The sequence below is a fragment of the Lupinus angustifolius genome, chromosome LG11 (assembly GCF_001865875.1).
Source record: "Lupinus angustifolius cultivar Tanjil chromosome LG11, LupAngTanjil_v1.0, whole genome shotgun sequence".
Classification (NCBI taxonomy): domain Eukaryota; kingdom Viridiplantae; phylum Streptophyta; class Magnoliopsida; order Fabales; family Fabaceae; genus Lupinus; species Lupinus angustifolius.
Genome location: NC_032019.1, coordinates 34,664,060 through 34,681,149, shown reverse-complemented (window position 1 = coordinate 34,681,149; position 17,090 = coordinate 34,664,060). Strand labels below are relative to the sequence as shown.

General features: G+C 35.5%; 3 protein-coding genes across 4 annotated transcripts; 2 read left to right on the top strand and 1 right to left on the bottom strand.

Moving 5' to 3' along the window:
• Positions 3,174-7,399, top strand: LOC109359177. The gene is made up of 2 exons (XM_019603745.1): positions 3,174-3,869; positions 6,874-7,399. The coding sequence occupies exons 1-2, from the start codon at positions 3,584-3,586 to the stop codon at positions 7,215-7,217; spliced, it is 630 nt and encodes a 209-aa protein (XP_019459290.1). The 5' UTR covers positions 3,174-3,583; the 3' UTR covers positions 7,218-7,399.
• On the top strand, positions 8,400-9,987 carry LOC109360078 (omega-hydroxypalmitate O-feruloyl transferase-like). The gene is made up of 2 exons (XM_019604815.1): positions 8,400-8,912; positions 9,035-9,987. Exons 1-2 carry the CDS (start codon positions 8,478-8,480, stop codon positions 9,920-9,922), a joined length of 1,323 nt encoding a protein of 440 aa, XP_019460360.1. The 5' UTR covers positions 8,400-8,477; the 3' UTR covers positions 9,923-9,987.
• Positions 10,326-16,780, bottom strand: LOC109359506 (UBX domain-containing protein 1-like). 2 transcript variants are annotated; one of them, XM_019604198.1, is made up of 11 exons: positions 16,697-16,780; positions 16,303-16,417; positions 14,976-15,052; positions 14,445-14,524; positions 14,243-14,303; positions 13,565-13,632; positions 13,406-13,487; positions 12,247-12,339; positions 12,013-12,096; positions 11,284-11,403; positions 10,326-10,625 (listed from the first exon to the last, which is right to left on the bottom strand). In XM_019604198.1, exons 2-11 carry the CDS (start codon positions 16,394-16,396, stop codon positions 10,443-10,445), a joined length of 942 nt encoding a protein of 313 aa, XP_019459743.1. In that variant the 5' UTR covers positions 16,397-16,417; positions 16,697-16,780; the 3' UTR covers positions 10,326-10,442. The 2 variants fall into 2 exon arrangements, with proteins under 2 accessions (XP_019459743.1, XP_019459744.1); XM_019604199.1 differs by having other exon boundaries at positions 12,013-12,090.

Here is a 17,090-nt window from a genome sequence, read left to right as displayed (position 1 = left end):
AACATTTAATTTAAACATGCCATCAATAGCGTACCATTTCCCAACAAATACCTCATTCCTAGTAAGAGAACCAGCCTTATTAAGAAGAAAACTAGAAACTAGATTCTTCCTCATCTGGAGTGTGCATCACATCTTTAAGAATCAGAGTCTTCCCAGATGTAAATTTCAGCTCCACATCACCAGTTCCAGCAACAATTATGGTGTGGGAGTCACCCAACAACACATTCTTATCATCAACATCCGTGTATGTTTTGAACATAACACGGTCATAACAGACATGGCGGGATACGCCAGTATCTACCCACCACCCATCAGTTCCTCCAACCATAATGACCTTAGATAATACAACCACAAATGGTTCATCAACCATGTTGGCCTGTGGAGGACGATCCATAGGTTTATTTCTGCACTTGCGTGCCATATGACCTGGCTTCCCACATTTGAAGCAAATGAACAGGTTGCCGGAGTCATTCTTAGCAAGTGGCTTAGCATATTGGACCTTTTGGGGGTTCCAATTCTTGTTCTGACTGATGTTCTTAGCCTTATTCCCACTTCGGTTCTGATTCTTGAAGTTAGTGTCAGAAGGCTTCAAAACCACACCTGAGAATTTCTTCTTAGTGCTATTGTTAGAGACAATCAGCACCTCATCTTTCTGATCTTACTTACGAGCCTCTTCTTCAATACGAAGACGAGTGATAAGAGATTGCAAAGAGATTTCTTTGGTCTTATGCCTCAGAAGGTTTTTGAAGTCCTTCCAACTTTGAGGCAGCTTGTCAATTATGGTAGCCACTTGAAATTGCTCATCTAGGGGCATACCCCCAGAAATGATCTCATGAGCAATTTTCTGAATCTCGTGGGACTGAGACTCTACTGATTTGCCATCAGTCATTTGATACTTGAGGTAGCGGCTAATAGCATATTTCTTAGTCTTAGCTTCCTTAGTATCATATTTTTTTCTCAAGTGCATACCAAATTAATTTGACAGACTTGTATGGGTTGTAGTAATCATAGAGATCATTAGACAACCCATTCAGAATGAAGTTCTTACATAAGTAATCACTTTCATTCCACAGAGCTATTTCAATAGCAAGTTTATCCCTTTCCTCTTTTTCAGTCTCATTCGACACCACTGGGATGTCGGTTTTCAGAACGTGGACAACCTCTCTCATAGTGAGGAAAAATTCCATCTTATGTTGTCAACGTTTGAAATTTGTCTCGTCAAACCGAAATGGCTTGTTCAGGTCATAGCTGTTTGGTCTAGTAATATTATCTACGAATGCCATTGCAGTTGAAACGTCTTAAAATTGTTGTCTGCTAGCTCGCAACAATTCTGAATAGCACGAGATAATATTTACTGGCTGAGTCACGACGAAGTTGCTCTCTTTAAGACGGTTCGTGGTACTGCTAAAATTGTGTAAGCAGACTATCAACCACGTCGTCCCCAAGATAAAACAACTCAGTTCTCTGTTATACGATTTCTTACTGCATTGTAAGAATCATTCTCGAATACACCCACAATACTGACTACCAGTGTCAGTTCTTGAATTTCCACAGTATGGCTACTTGTGTCAATTCTTTACCCACAATACTGACTACCAGTGTTAGTTCTTGAAATTCCACTTTGGATGCCTGTGCCAATTCTTTAAGTGCCACAGAAAGAAAGGGGGAGAAAGTTGCCGGAAATGTGTCGACGAAGTATTAGGGGGAGAAAGAAAAGTTGAGAGGAAACACCTTTCAACTTGGTGCAAGTAATAATGAGGGGAGGAGGCCTCCAACGGATCCCCATCCAACAGTCCAAAAAAGTGGCCAAATCTCAAACGCCCACATGATCCAATGACTGGAACCTTTCTCCACGCGAATCACTATCTAAAACCGAGATCCTCTCCTCCTACTCTCCAACCGTGTGGACTAGGTCTCACACGTGTGGCATGCGTGTGTTGGTCAACACACGGTCCGAGCCGGCCGGACGGCGGTGGAGGAGGTGGTGGTGGTGCGCACGTGTGTCTGTGGAGGAGTTTTGTTTGTGTGAGTCCTCACCCACTCATAAAACTCATTGTACCCCTTGGGGCAGACTTCAATGATGAAACTTAAGGCTTATAAAGCCTTCAAACTTCACTCCTCCAAGGAATGTGAGACTAGTGAGTTTTTTATTTCACAAACTCAAAAATCATCATAAATGACCCTATTAATGTGCATTAAATCCACTTCAAAAACTCATTATTTTCAAACAAGTTTCAACGGTTAATGACGTTCATGCTAGCAAAAGTGAGGAAAAAAGAAAAAAAATGTAGAATTGGTTTTGGGTTTTTGGTCAGGTTACCCAAAATATGACGGGGTTAGAAATGGTAATATTGTTTTTAACCTCGCTAAACTCAGAGTCGAGTTCTGAATTTCAGGTTCAAGATTGAATAAGTATAAAATTAACTTCAGTCCACTCCATCGCCATTCCTACAAACGACTCAAACAATAAACTTTTGACCTATGATTTTATTTTTGTTTTGTTTTTTCAACGCAAAATTATTATGATTTCACTACTAATCTACTATGAAGAATCAACTAATGGTACAAAATTTCTCCATACCTACTTTTTCATGTATTAGACAAATTGGCGCAAGTTATTAACATTCTTTGTTTTTTTGTTGAATTTTAACAATCTTTTATGATGGCTAATGTTGTGGATTATTTTGCATTTATACAAGTTAAGTTTTAATTAACAATGTGTTTATCTTTTATGATGTATTAATGTTAAAGTCTATTTGGGTTGATGACATATTTTTTAAACAAAGTTTATTTCTTTAAACTATTAAATTTCTTGTACTTGTTTATTTTTTGTACTACCAAGGCCGTCCCTCGTTTTTTTGAGTAAGAAATTAATCTATTTTAGGAGTTTATAACTACCCTCCCAACAAGTATTGCTATAAAAAATCTAACCATCAACCTTAAAAGTGAAGTCTTATATTACTAGATCAACAACTTATTATTGGTTTGTAGTAGTTTATTTATCATAACAAAACATTAACCAATTCTTTTAATTAAATATTAAAAGAATGACAAAAAGAAAGAAGAAAAGTACTAGTTTTGTTAACAAAAAATGACAGGACCACCGTTTCAACTTTCAAGACAAGACAAAAACCATGTATCAAGCAACAACGCACTTCAGTTCTGTAGTTTGAGTCCTTTCTTTACTGTAAAACACACACACCATTTTTGTTTATTTTCAGCCAAAAAAAGAAATACCCAAACCCTAACTACCACTGATTTTTGAATGGCAAGGTAGAATTTTGAGCCTTCCCCTTTAGATTAATGCATGTAAAGATTCAAGCTTTCATGCTAGCTATCAATTTTTTGGTTGAATATTCATGTGGGTCTTTGAGTTTCAGCTAAATTATAAAAGGGTCGGTGTGAATATGCTCTGAGTGAGGTTCTGGGGGTACTTTTTTAGTTTTCTTCTTGAAGAATGAAAGTGCATTGTGGTGAAAGTTCACTTCTTGCTTGAAATTTAAAGCACCCCATTTAGAGAAAGCAAGGAATTTTGGGCAATTATAGTGGAGTTGGTATTTCATTTTTTTGAAAAGAAGCAAGGATGATTCAATTGTTGTTCTTGGTGATTTTTGTTGAGGGTGTTATAGCATTCCTTTTGTTGGTGAAAATAGGGCCATTGAGAGATCTAGTTATTAAGAGCTTAGATCAGTTGAAAATGGGAAAAGGTCCAGCTACAGTGAAAACTATTGCTGGTACCATGTTTGTGATCCTACTTTCTAACCTTATGAGCATTGTTAAGATTCAAAACAAAGGTTCTAAGCTTGGTATTATGTCACCTATGGATCAAGTTCTGTGGAGGACTAACTTGCTCGAGGCTTCGCTCATCGGTGCGTTCATGCTACTATTGTCTTTGTCATCTGCATCCTTGCTTATTTTGTTAATGCTCACACAGTTTATGATTTTATTGTGTTATATTCATTTTTATGCTCACCCATTTGTGTCAATTCTAAATTAAAAGACCGAATTGTTATTACATTTGCATACTTTGAAGGAAAACTTAATATTGTGCTAGGTTTTGTACCTTATTTTGTTACCTAACTAATAGCTATGAAATTCTGGTGTTAAAATCTTATTGTTTGTTTCTGAGTTTGTTTTGAATGGAGATTTTAGAACTGCTTACATCGGTAGTGGTGATTGTGTAGAAAAATGGCACATGTCTTACATGGTGCAACTAAAACAAGCTACTGGTTCCCTCATTGTGTGGAAGAGTATGATGAAGATAATGCTGTTGGGCCTATTGTCTAGTGGTTCGACTTTATTAATGTGATTGCCAAATTGTTTCTTCTTCTGACATGCTTATTTAAGTCTCTCATCATCTCTTACCATTAACTTTAGGTTTATATAGTATTTTCTGTTCTTTCTGTTCTGTTTTCGCATTGTCCAGTAGCTTTATACCCATATCTATTAATTTTTTCTGTATTCATTACCACTATACTGCATTTGTTTAGGATTTGATATGTTATTTGGTGTATTCTGTTAATATTGTTCATGTTGATACATTAGTAATCCAAGAACTAATCAGCTAGGGAATGAGATCTTAGATCACGATGCATCACTCACACCTTTGCTTTGAACTACAACGGTTCACATTTTAACACTTCAACAATTCAGTGCAGCATAGAGAAAGTTATATGTTTTATGTGTACCATGCAAGGTATGGAAGTTTGATATTCTCATGTGAAGAGTGTGTTAATCGGATGTAAGGATAAGAAAGGCTCTATTGTTAAGTTGTCAGCTGTCAATTTCGGAAAGTTTTTTTTATTTGATTCAGTAGTTTGAGTTTTAAGCTATACTTTATCGACACCGACAGTTTTTGAAATTTATAAAATTGCTGGACCTATTTTGAGATAGCATCATTTATGTCTCTCATTTATCCTTCAACAAATATATCAAGTTTTTAATAGGTAGTGAGTAGTTTCCTTTGAGTACCTGATCACAAAGTGTGAAGAAGGTACAGTATACGTAGATGAGAGCCCACACTTCAAAATTAGGCCATTTGTTAGCTTGGAATGGAGAGCTTGTTCTGTGACTCGAACCTAATATGATACTCACGTTCCATCTAACCCTCCCCCTTAAAATTTCGAGTATAAATGTTAGTCTTCGGATGGTTCAAGCTATTTTTGTTGCAAATATCTCAGTCCTAATTGGACCTTGAAGAAGAGATTGTTTTTTACTGCCAACTCACCTTGGAAGTCTAAGCTTATCTTCAGTTTTATCCCTTTTTCTAATATGTTTTAATCAACATAGTTAATTCAATTCGCCTAAACGTGAAATATTTAATCACGTCATTATAATGAATATTTGTTTTGAGTGGGGAACTGATATGTTTTTGAAGGTCTGAAAGGTGTTCTCTTCAAGGAATGGACTTAACGAATGAGTTTGTGGTTAAAAATTTATTTGTGCCATGAGAAGATTGGATTCATGAAGGAAAAGGAGCTCGTATGGAAATGTAGTTATATAAGTTTGGTACTATTCTTATAGAAAAATATTAGACCGATCACACATTTACACCGTTAGAATTAGGTCTATTCATTGGAACAACTCCATGGAATGTGGTAAGGTTAAAGGGCTTTGTTTTTGTAAAGGATGGGCTGATATTTGGGATCTCTAGAAAATTAATAGATCAGAGCTGTGTACATAAAATGTGAACGAAAGCTCAAGAAAGAGTAAGAAAGATTCAAAGATCAAAGAAGTGGGGACGGATAAGCACATATGCCATCTATTCAAGATTTTAGTTCTTATTGATGGTTTCGCCACAAAATCTTTTTGAATGTAGACATAATTTAAATTTAGATTTCCGAATAGACGACTTTTGACTTCTTTTATGTGTTCTAAGGGATGTGATGTAGAGGAGACCCGACTTCTAAAATGTAGTCTGCTATGCTGGGAAGACTTCTACTTTAAATGGAAGCTCTGCGTCTCTCACCCAGCTATTGAGGGATTCATTCTCTAGAGTGGTGTCACTCTTGTTTGGTTGGGAAGAGCGGCCGATCCACATTGTGGGGATGACAAATGGGCTCTGGTATGAATTTGGTGCCGAGGATAGGAGAGGCTTCTTCTAAAAGGCAGTCTGTTAAAAGGGGAGAGCCTCTGCTTTAGAGGGGAGTTCCATGTCTCTCCTCCAGTCAATGTGTGACTCAAGCTCCTGCATCGGGATGGCTTAGCGTTAACTATAGCTTGTTACGAAATTACTGAGTCTGTTTAGTTTATATTCCTTTGTTGTTATTTTTTCAAGTTTTTAGAAATTTCAGGAAATTCGGTCATGGCTTTATTTGATCTTGCATTCTACTTCATCTTAAAATCTTGATACTATAGGTAGGTTTTAAACTGTTGGCTTTCATAGCAAGAGGGTTCTGTCGTTCTGACCCTTTACATTTTGAAGTTTAGACCAAATATTATAGAATAAGTTTTGAAACTATCTGTTTTTGCTGTTGTTGTGTTTTTTTATTATTTATTTTTAATAGAATATGGCACATGCATGTTTTATTTTTGCCATGCGATCAGTTTCGGCAATCTACTCTGCAAGTTTATTCTTCGATTAACTGCATAATGGGCCATGATGCGTACAAAATCTACGTATCATATTTTTCTTGATCTTGATTGGTTCGGCGCTGCTGTGAGGAGTCCAATTTTTTGACTGGCCATTAGCTGCTTGCATGCAAGGCTTTATAAAAAGATTGATTACACCTTAAGTACAAATCAACGGCGACCGAAACATGTAATAGTCTGTTTGATGTAAACTTAGTTAAAAATTAACAACAATTAGCATGCATCTTTCTCACATAGCTCGCTAGATTATCTTGTCTTAAATGAATTACTTTGATCTTGCAGGTTTTACCTTATTCCTTGGATTCCTAATCGACCGTGTTCACCATTATCTCCAAAAACTTATTAACTTGAGGAGCAATGCAGGAGCTTCTAAAGAAGAATTGGAAAATCTTAAAAAAGAAACTGTTAACCTGAAAGAAAAGGAAGAGAAATCTTCTAAGGAGATAAAGCAGCTATCAGAAAGCTTGAAAAAGGCGAGGTTGGAATCGAAAGAGAAGGACAAAAGAATTGAGACCGCCGAAGTTCATGTCGCTTCTCTTCAAAAGCAAGCTGCAGATCTACTACTTGAATATGACAGACTCTTGGAAGATAACCAAAATCTTCAGGCTCAAACACTAAGACACTAGATTTGAAGGAAAGGTTGAGATACATTGATAAACAAAGTTTTAAGGAAGAGATTTTATTAGTATCATCCTTAATTTTGTTGCAAAACCATCTCATATTTCAGAAATATTAAATTTTTGGTCCCTTCATGAAAGTGCAATATTAACCATAATATTATTCTGCATTTGCTCAAGTTTGTAAGTTTTGCAGAAATTTTCTGATGTGTTTCTCTAACCCTTCCTTTCTCTCTCAGTTCCACCATTTTGGTGTTAGATGTGTGCTTACCAATTGTTCAATCCAATTTTTCCTCAACTTTTTGAATGGTAGGACAAATAGTTACCAAGAATTAGAGAGATGTTTGTTGAATTTCAATTGCATCTTGTGTCTTTTTTGGTATAACGAAGGCCTCTCACCCTATGAGTTAAGAGTTAATCCCTTTCAGGGTGCGCGACTGTCTCTTGCTTCCATGAATCGAACTTTTAGCCTAATATGATATCTGTGGATTTAGTGTAGTTTTACGCCAGAGACCAACTTTTCATTTATAATTGTTTCTCATGTCTTATGTTGCATTTGTCATTCTTTGTGCAAAATAATAATCATATTAGTATTCAATTATGTATGTAACAGACATTGTAATTATTTTTACATTGTTACTGTATCATTTATCATTCATTTTTAATTATTATTGACTCTTAAACAAAAGTAATATAAATGAATGGTGAATAGTGCACTGACTGTGTATAAATCTTCGTACCATCGATGCATAGATATTACACTCATAATTTATTAGTATTTTATTACTTCTATTCCCAAACCATAGTTGCATGTAACATGAGTTTAATGGTCCAATTCAATTCAATTGCTTTAAAAACATTTCATAAAGAATTTCTGTTAACATATTCCTCATTAATTTATACTATAACAGCTAAACTCTTACACCATAGTTTTATTACTCTTTAATTTCATTTGTTTAAAATGTTTATTAAGTAACTTGTTATACAGACATGTAACTTCAGTGTATTAATTGTTAAGAAACATACTAACCAAGGTTTTAAATAACAGTTAAAGTCGCGGTTTCATAAACTACCAAAATCTTAACGTTTCATACGATCACGGGGTCGCAGTCGTTATATGATTTTGGCGACTCCATAACCTTAGCACATCAACATTTGTAACTGTAGCTAGAATTAAAACCTTGGTAGTTACATGACTTTATATTGAGTTTGTATCAATATTTGTGCTGGTTGTGTTTAGAAGAAGCTGAACTAGAGATATTGTGCAGAATGAGTAAGTTTGAACTAGTTGAAAAGGTTGTAATTGTTCCTGAGAAACCAACACCCTATAAGAGAATATTCTTGTCAAATATTGACCTGACCCTTGTTGTTTACCAAGATTCTGCTTCCTTTTTTGATCCTCCAAGTTGTGAAATGAGCTTCTATGAGATTTATAGCAAATTATTCAGTGCACTTAGTAAAATGCTTGTGCATTACGGCTTTATGGCTGGCCGATTAGTGCCAAGTTCGGAGGATAATCTTCGGTTTGAAATAGACTGTAACGATGCGGGTATTGTGGTTGCTGCTGCAAGAACTGATAGAAAGCTGAGTGAATTTGGTGTGATTTCTGCGCCGAATCCGGAGTTAAGGGAATTGATTGTTTTCTTGGTTGATGAGGGTGAAGAAGAAACTGAACTGAAAGACAAGCCTCTTGCATCTTTACAGGTTAACATTCACTTGATAGATAGAATGATTGACATGTTTTGTTGTATGGTTTTTTCACATTGGTTTCATTTTATCTAAGAATGTTTAGTGATAAAGTTAATTATATTACTTGTTTGTGACAGCTTACACAGTTTGGCTGTGGAAGTTTGGCACTTGCGTCTCATTACAACCATTGCATACTAGACGGTCTAGCAGTAAGAGATTTTGAGGCAAATTTGGCTGCATTAACATGCGGCGATGATTTCATCATCATACCTAATCCAAATAGGATACCGCTAAGATCTCGGATCCCTCCAAAGATAAGTCATCCACATTATGAGTATTCAAAGTCTACTGACATAGTTAACTTGTTTACGGTTCGCGGCACGAGTGGAACCAATGCTAGACACTCGATGACAGAAAACCAAGTTCACGTGCTTCATTTATCAATGCAAAACATTGCCAGCTTAAAAAAGAAAGCTTTGAAAGACAGCAACTTAAAGAATAGCACCACTTTTCATGTTGTTGCAGCGAAAATATGGAAGGCGAGAAGCATCGCAACAAAGATGCCAGAGGATAAGGTATCCACAATGCTGTTTCCTGTCGATGCAAGGAAAAGGGTTGTTCCCGAACTTCCAGACGGCTTCGCAGGGAATGCATTGGTTCCCGGCTATGCAAGAGCAACTGTGAGGGAGCTTATGGAATTGGAAGATGCTTATCACATACGAAAAGTGCAAGAAGGTATCGAAAGACTCAATGACGAGTACATTAAGTCGGGTATAGATTGGTTGGAAGTGAACAAAGGGGTGCCTTGCCGGGAAGATAGTTTCTCCTTGGTGGCATGGTGGAGGTTGGGGCTAGAGGAGCAACATTTTGCATGGGGTAGACTAAAATGTGCAACTCCACTTGCAGTTAAGCCGGGTTTGGTTATCTTATTGCCCGGACCACAAGATCAAGGAGGTCTTAGTATATGTCTGGATTTACCTGATGATCAAATGCAAGAGTTTTCTAGGATAATGCTAGAAGTTTAGATCTCAATTTTCACTTCTAAGAGTTCTTACTATAGTCAATGGCAGAATAATAATTACTATAGAAAAATTTATGGAATGGAATTTATAGTAAGAAGAACTGTTACAATTATCAGTATTTCATTCTCCTTCTTTGTTTTCCCTAACACACCTCAAATATATCCAACCAAATACATGGTTGAAACAATATTCACAGATGCATGTTCTGTTTTTAAACTATTTTGATGTTCTTTTTGAAACTCTTTCTTTATCAGTCTCATAACATATCTCAACCTTGATTCCTTTATTGATTTTGGAAGCATAGCATTGCTTGGTAAGTGCACACTTCATAAAGAACCTTGAAGTGCTTCCACTTTCTAGAATCTTAATGAAGAGCTTTTCTAAACACTACAATTTGAGCATGATATTGAATCAATAATATGAGTTGATTTCATTGCCAAGCTTAATGTTAATGTATCACATACATTATGTCTCTAAGAGATAATCCAATTTTATTCTAATTTCATACAAATGGCATTGAAACTTAATCACAAGTACTTAAAGCTCCAAAAAAAGGATTTGTCAATGCTGAATTTAATACATATCCAGCTGAATTTAGTAGTGTAGTGTCAATCTTTTTGTGAGGAATATACAAAAAGTCACCTCTTCTCTCAAATCCACAAAGCTCAAGAAACTCCACACCATCCTTTAAACTCCCAATTCTCTCCTGTTACAAGCATTATGAGAAAAAAAGTGTAGCCAATGCAAGCATTCAGTGCAGCATAATACTCATGAATCAAGATGCTATTGTTGAACCCAGCGATTGACATTGCGGTTGCAGTGACCGCTGCGTCACACCATAATTGCAATGTGACACTGAATTATAATGATGCGGCCGCATGGGCTGCAACTCAACTGCATCAAATCGCATTTAGGCCGCATTAGAACGTATCAGGCCACATCGGACTGCATTGATATAGTCTGATGTGGCTTGATACGGTCTGAACCCTACTTTTTATACCACAATGACCACAATTTGCATCGCAGAGACCGCAATGACCACAATCTCAGTAATTGCACCACAATTTAAAACACTGGTTGGAGCCTACTTTTTAAGCATGTTGTGATTGAAAGATAATTTTCCAATCACCTATGTAACATGACTCCAACCCAGGAGAACAATTCTACAAAGTTCAGACAAATTTTGCAACCTTAAACATGAATATGGAGCTTAAAACTTGTTTCTCTACTGAGTTTACTCACTTATCGCCGTTATAAAAAACATTATGTTACATTAGTATACATGATTTAAGAAAGTGATACCATAATCTAAAGTGGCCAATAGAGAATGCAAAATCTTAAGATCAACAAAAGAAATATCCTACCTGGAATACTGGGTTGCTCAGTCTGATCATCCTGTATCTTTCATCATCAGGATTCTTGGCAACATTTCCTATATAGATTAGAAGAGTTTCAAAGGCCCTTCTGACTCTGGCATTCTCTCCCTATAGAGGTTTCAAAAATGATAAAAGAAACATTATAGGGAGTGAACATTGCTATTGATAGTCAAATCTATATTAGAATCAGTTTTTTTTCTGACTGCATAAATCGAGTATACATCACAATGACATGCATGATCTCATTCACAGACAAGACTATATGTTAATCTTTATTCATCAAGAATATGTATCACAGCACTAAGCATATTTTGCACGTAAAATCGAGTCAAATTTTGAAGCAGAACAAATGAAACTACGACATTTCATTTAGTTTTCATGTAAATGTCTTTGAGTTAAAGAAACAAAGCTTTCTATTGTAGGAAAGGACACATGAAAATCTTCAACTTGTTTATGAACAACATAAACGGACAAAAAAACAAGTTCACGTGATGAAAATCGACAGCGTTTCATTTTTTCTTTTGAAAGTTGCTAATATTGAGTAATGAAAATATCATGTGTACACTGCATAGTAAATAGTTGTAAACCTGACTAGTCATTACTTGTTATAGAAGGATGCACATGAGCCAAGGTTCATGTAGCAGGAATGTCTAGTTTCTGTGCTAATATCACTTGATAGTGTGAATATGCTGATGGAAGTAGATATAAGCTATTTACCTGGAGATTACGCTTCAGGGACCTCAAACATTCTCTTAGGTGATCAACTTTCGCAGTTGTGTAGTCCGGTTTTAAATTCTGCAACTTCCATCAAACCAAAACTCATTTGAATGTTAAAAGACATATGTTACGCAGAAGCGAAAAAATGGACAACCGAAAAGGAAATAGTTTTTCTGATTATGAAATACAAGTAACCATAAATGTAATGTAAAGTAAGACTGATCTTAATGATACCTTGTTTTCCCTTACTGCAGTAGCAGAAGATCTCACAGGTTCATGAACTTCTGAGGGTATTGAGGGTATTGAGTGTATAGACCTTCTATTTAACTGAAGATATACATACATGTAGCCTTTCAATTCAATGTGTCCAATAAAATGAAACCCAGAATCAGAAACAAATTATTTAAGGTCACTGGTATAACACCAACAAGTGTTTTTGTAAATTCCCCTCAAGTGTTCATAAAAAGTTCTTAAAATATTTAACTGAGTTATGCATTTATGTTACATTTTCATCATGTTTCTGATTCATCATGTTTTTGAATGTTAGTTCTATTAATGCTGAAGAAACCCATTTGGAAAAATATTTTAATGGGATGTCATATCTCTACTAAGGTGCAAATAGAGGATTCGGGCTTGGAAGGAGTGATGGTATGGACGATTGGTGGCATGCTTGGATGGAACCAACATGTCACATCACCCATGCAATCACCCCTCCCAACCAAAATAACAATGCTAACAATGGTATCAGAGCTGCAATGATCTCGGACGGGCACCGAGAAGATTGAAGGGGACAGCTGCAAATCCCATGTGACTGGACTGGCTGCCAAATTTGTACAGCCGGTCATGGAGAATCCAATTGCGGCCCAACCACAAAGTTGAGGACATATAGGGGAGGGAGGAAAATCGATTAGCCAGAGACCCCTTGCTTCTGCCCATAGTTACATGGTTTGCAGTATCAGTTCTGGTGCATAGTACCTGTAAGCTGCAGTTCTATTCGGCTCATTACTTTTTAAATTATTATTACAAACACTTCTTTATATGGAATTCAATATATGGTACATGGTACGCAGAACCATGTATGCTCTATGTAAGCTAAATGAGAAAACCGTGTAACTATGCATCTGCCTATTCTCGACCTTCTTCCTCTATTTTGCCTTATAAACAAGAACCTTATAGGATTACCCTTGTGTTATCCATCTACTCACATATTTTGCCTATGTGATAAAGGAACAGATTTTAGGTGCAACAGATCCTGATGAATTCATTAAGGAGTAGTGTCAAAGGCTTTGGCCTTTGAATAACTGATAAAGAAATTTGTCAAACAAGTACAGTAGGTCAGAAATTGTGATCTAAACTGATAAACACTCACAATGTATAGAGACTAGTTCTCTACCTTATCCTGCTCCAATTTCTGGAGAACTTTCTGCCTTGCTTTTTTCTCTTCTTCCTTTTCTGCTTTTTTCAAGGCCAAATACCTGATAATAGGACACAAGTTGAGCTAACTAATTTCCTACAGAAATTTTACAGAAGCAATTACTAACTATCCATATACCTTTTTCTTTCAGCTTCTTCGGCAATTCGCTTTGCCTCCATGAGTTTCTTACCTGCTTGAATCCTCTCCTGCAATGAAACCAACTAAGGATGATCAAAACTAATGTTGACAGAAGTAAGGGTGGAAATGCGAGAGATAGAAAAAAGGGTGGCCCAGTGCATGAGGCTCCCACTTATTGGGGTATGGGAAGGGTAGATGTACGCAGCCTTACCCATACAAGCGGAGAGGCTGTTCCCAGGATTTGGACCCGTGACCTCATGGTCACTAAGAAACAACCTTACCGTTGCGCCAAGATATATACTAGCTTTATGATTACACAAAACCAACCAGTTTATGATCAATTGAACAAGATTTCTTGATAGTCAAAACTACAGAATAAATATGATTCACTTCAGTCTTGTCCATGATACCAAAGGTTTAATGCCACATACATGCTTCTATCAGAATAAAATATATACATGGGTCCATATATGAATGAAAATTAGTGTCTTCCTCTATGACATTGTAGCAAGGAATTCAGAAACTGCACCATTTTATTTGCATACTTTAGCATGTTTTGTAGCTTCTATCCAACACAATCATTGCATAATATGGTAAACAAAAATATAGGAGGGTGAAACACAAAAAACATTAGATAAGAAACTATTTTACATGGAGAAGATGTTAAATTTAACATACCTTCTCCCTTTCCTTTTCGATTTTCTTTTCTTCTTCCTCTTTCCTCTTACGCATTTGTTTCCTAACAGAGAAACCAATGAGCAACCAGATAAGGAAAGAGGAAGAACACTTGAAAATTATCATATCAACATTTACCAAAAAATAGACAATTTAATCATGTCAAAAGCTCAGTTACTATGGAGAAAAAATTAAGGTCATAAACCTTAACTTTTCTGCTGTGATTCTCATTTCTTCAGTGGTAGGGAATGATTCAGTAGACTCAATAGGAATATCTACATCTACCTGAAACACAATTCCAATAAGAATAGTAGGATAAGATTGAGACTTTACATAAGATCGGAAGGGGTAGATGAAAATATAAAACGTTTGCCTTTTAATAGAACACAGTTATATCTAAGTTCAAACAAATATTATGTATTTAATAATTACAAGCATGCATAGTATCTTCAGAAGGACCAACAAGGTATTGGTCTAGTGATGTAAGGCTCTGCTAGATTCCAGGATGACCAATGAGTCAATGGTTCAATTCCTATGAACGACACTTGTTGGGAGGGGCAGTCATACACCCCGAAAGTAATTAGCTCCTTACCCATAGGTGTCGGTAGTACGAAAAAATACATAGTATCTTCATTTTTCAATGGAAATTTTAACTCATAGCCAAGCATAAAAATCATATTCTTATGGCTTCTGAATACATATGAAGTAAAAAAAAAACCAGGGTAAGGTATTATACCAATGGCATCTCATCAATATCAGAATCAGTGTCATGATGAATTAACCAACTTATAGCTTTCTCTACGCTAGTATTTCCTGTTAAAGCAAAAAAATCTGTGTTTAAGGAAATTCTCTCATGAAACTGCAAATAGAAAAGCTCAAACATACACATAAGAAGCACTTTTTTGTCATAAACCATAAAGAAGTCTTGATCATATAATCAAATCTTTGATATGGTAACCACAAATTTTTATTCCTCTCTCTGTGAAGGCATGCATGCATTCATACATAAAAGAATTCATTTTTGCTCATAATCACTTTGTCCAATTGTAGCTTTTCTGTAAGAAGCTTTTGAAACTACACACAAGAATTCTATTTGAGTCATATTCTGTCCTACCATGTAGTTTCCTTTCAGGCAATAAGTATGCAGTCATTGTGGCCGTTGCGATGTGGATTGTGGCCGTTACAGTGTGATTTATTTTGTGATCAAAAAAAATATTTGTGAATTCGATGTGATATGATGTGGTCCAAATGCGGTCTGAAGTTGTGTTATGGCCACATCATTGTGGTTGGGAGTCACACTGCAATTGCGGTGTAATGCTGTTGTGGCGGTCACTGCAATCATAATATTGCGGCCATCCATCAGGTGATGCGGTCCACAATTTAGATTATTGTTACAGTTGTTGTGATCACCATAACCGTATCACACCAAATCACAATGATGTGACCAAATCACAATGATGTGACCAAATCACAATGATGTGACCAAATAGGTATAGATGTTGTGATCCCCATAACCTACACTTACGTTGCATCGAGCCACATCAGACCGCATCAAATTAAAAAATATTTTTTTAATCACAAAAATTCGCCCCTCAACAATCGCTATATACATAGCAACAACGGCAATAACCACCATTACTCGCGATTGTAGCTGCAATTTAAAACACAATAAGAAACCAACTTCTCAAAGGAGAGCTGAAAATGAAATGTGATTGTATCAAAGGTTTTAGAGCTTGGAATCTTAAAGCACAAGAAAATACATTGTGACTGTGGCAATTACTGCATGATTTAAAATGCAACAACTTAAAGATGAATTTCAAGTTTCACTTTCTAACATTTACCTTACCTTGATGAAACAACCTCTAATTATTAGTTAGTTTGCACTAAATTGATTAAAGAAACAATCTTAACATAAAGTAAATCAACATCTTTAATAAAAATGTCTTATGTAATATATTGTACATTAAAAAACATCTTTAATAAATTTGTTTTTTTCAGTTAAAAAAATTCAACAACTCTACACATAAATTTCATGTATACTAATATATTATTTTATATATGACCAGAATAATAAAGTGCTGGAATTGCATGTGGCTGTTGAATTCCCATTGATTCAAGTTCCTTAAGCAGCTTTTCATTTACTTTTAGTGAAGACATTTCTCTCTATAAAGTAATAAACTGCAACCATTAACAGAATATGGGTCATTCCTCCATGAAAAAAAGAACATTATTACTCTATAAAATGAAATTAAAATGCATACCACATCATTATACACATTATTCACTCTTAAATAAAAATAACAAAGTATTCATAATACATTGATATTAAACTAAAAATGTCTGTTGACTTAAAAATGCAGCAAATTCCCCATAAAAAGCACATATTAAGCATAAATATATAATAATTTTTTTGAGATTGATCATAATATTGAGTGAAATATTAAACTTAGAAAATACCTCCTTCAAGTGGCAGGGTGTCCTATGTTCAAATAAAAGGCAATGATCTAGCTATGAAATATAAGGCATATAATGTGAATATGAGAAGTATATATATATATAATAAAGTATTTTCTCGCATCAGGAGATAATTTATCTCTTCCGGACAGTAAAAGTATGACATGTATACTATTTTGCTTAGTTTTAGAAATATTTTTATAGAAAATGATTAGATATAACACATGTTATGATTGTAATGGTTAGATGAGATAACTTATCTTCTTATACCAAAAGATACTTTATATATATATATATATATATGTGCAATTCTTCCGGTGGCTTCAAAGAAACCAACCATGCAAGCAACTAGAGAACTTAAATAGCAAGGAAGAAGATTCTTGAGCACAATATAAAG